The sequence below is a fragment of the Plasmodium vivax genome, genomic scaffold (genome assembly GCF_000002415.2).
Source record: "Plasmodium vivax scf_5145 genomic scaffold, whole genome shotgun sequence".
NCBI lineage: Eukaryota > Apicomplexa > Aconoidasida > Haemosporida > Plasmodiidae > Plasmodium > Plasmodium vivax.
Genome location: NW_001851306.1, coordinates 1 through 1,791, shown reverse-complemented (window position 1 = coordinate 1,791; position 1,791 = coordinate 1). Strand labels below are relative to the sequence as shown.

General features: G+C 18.2%; 1 protein-coding gene across 1 annotated transcript; it reads right to left on the bottom strand.

The window, feature by feature from the left end:
* Nucleotides 1-1,597: 1,597 nt before the first annotated feature.
* PVX_054690 (variable surface protein Vir29, truncated, putative) lies at nt 1,598-1,753 on the bottom strand (the record flags this gene model as incomplete). The annotated part of the gene is made up of 1 exon (XM_001612392.1): nt 1,598-1,753. A coding segment is annotated over one exon (156 nt), but the record flags the coding sequence as incomplete, so codon positions are not given.
* Nucleotides 1,754-1,791: the final 38 nt, after the last annotated feature.

Below are 1,791 nucleotides of genomic sequence, written 5' to 3'. Positions count from 1 at the left end.
TACATATATAGAGGGTATTACGTACTTCTGATAATTAAATGAAAAATATTGAATAAAATTGGGATGTAATGTTATCATATTCAAATGTATATCATATTTTTTTTTTTGGAAATAACATAAAAACAGTGTATAGAAAATTAACAAGTGAGTTTTGTATTCATTTTCTGATATATTTAAAATATTTTAAGTCTATTCTTAATTTTATAATAATTATAAATATGGATAAAGTTATAATTAAAATTCATCAACATAGAGCTGTATGTTTATAAATGTATAATGATAATCAATTTTGTATTTCATGAAATTGTTGCCTTATTTGTACTATTACTATTATATATGAATATTCGAATAACGTACTTATGATAAAACATATTTTACTTCAATATATAAAATACTTATATTTATACCTAGATATCTAATTAATGTAGGAATATAATTTGTTTTCTGTTAATATGTATTTTTATTTATTTATAGTATTTTTTTTTTTTTATGACATAATTAATACATTTTGTTATAATATATAAAAATTGTATTTTTATATTTATATAATTCACGACATAACATATTTTCCGATATATTATTGTATTTTTTATCTTCTGTTTATTTTAGTCATATTTTAAAATAACAGAAAAACTAAGTGCTTATGTATATAATAAGCATGTAAAACAATATTTTTATTGCATATATAAGTTTTATAAAAAATATGTTAGTTATATAACATATGTAAATTGAAATTAAACGATCTATAAAAATATGTAAATAAGATTATACATTTTTTGTATTATTTTTTTCTACACTATAATTTACTATATGTTGCATGCACATAATTCATGAACACTTAACAGTTGTGTAGGTAAAAAAATAAAATATTTTTATTATCATTATATTAATATATCAGTACAATAATGCTAATATAATAATAAGTGGATTATTAGGAAAATAATACTTTTTTAATTATTATCAATTACAGAAATGATAATAAAAATATATAATGTACTAATATAACATGTTCTCTTTGTCACATTATATACATACATTACATATTAGTATATAAGATGCTATTACGTAAGAAATATACAGAAAATTATAGGATCCTTTGTAATATATGTAATAATAAATATTTATCAATAGCATTATATTATGATACATTATAATATTTATTATTGTTCATTACATTTATTAATAAATTTACAATTATCTTGTAAGAAACATAATTTAAGATATAATAAATATTATTTAATATATTAGGCACATTAATATAATTTATTGAAGCGTATCATCTTATATATGATCGAAGATTTGATAAAATAATTTATTTATTTGGACATTTATTACATATGAAAAAAATAATAATTTGCCATTATATTTTCTGTAAATAATATACGTATATTTGTAATTTTTATTTGGATAAATAATAATCTTTTTACGTTAATATTCTTATACTAATAGAGAGCACTTTTTATATAATAAATAATTTCATTTCTTATTATGCATTATATTAGTTAAAAAAAATTTCCTTGTTTAGGATAAACTTATGTGTATAATGAGAGTTAATTAAATACATAAATATATAATATGTGTGTTTTTAATAGGGCAATTATACAGGACGATACGATATATTATATCCGCTTCTTTCTGAATTGAATCCTTCAGGCTGGTAAAAATTATTCATTAATTGTTCTTCCGTCAATGGATTATGATTCATCCTTGTTCTTCCTAATAATTTGTTTATCAAGTTTCCAGCGGGAGTATACTAATAAATAAAGATGTATATATTATATATAAAATTTA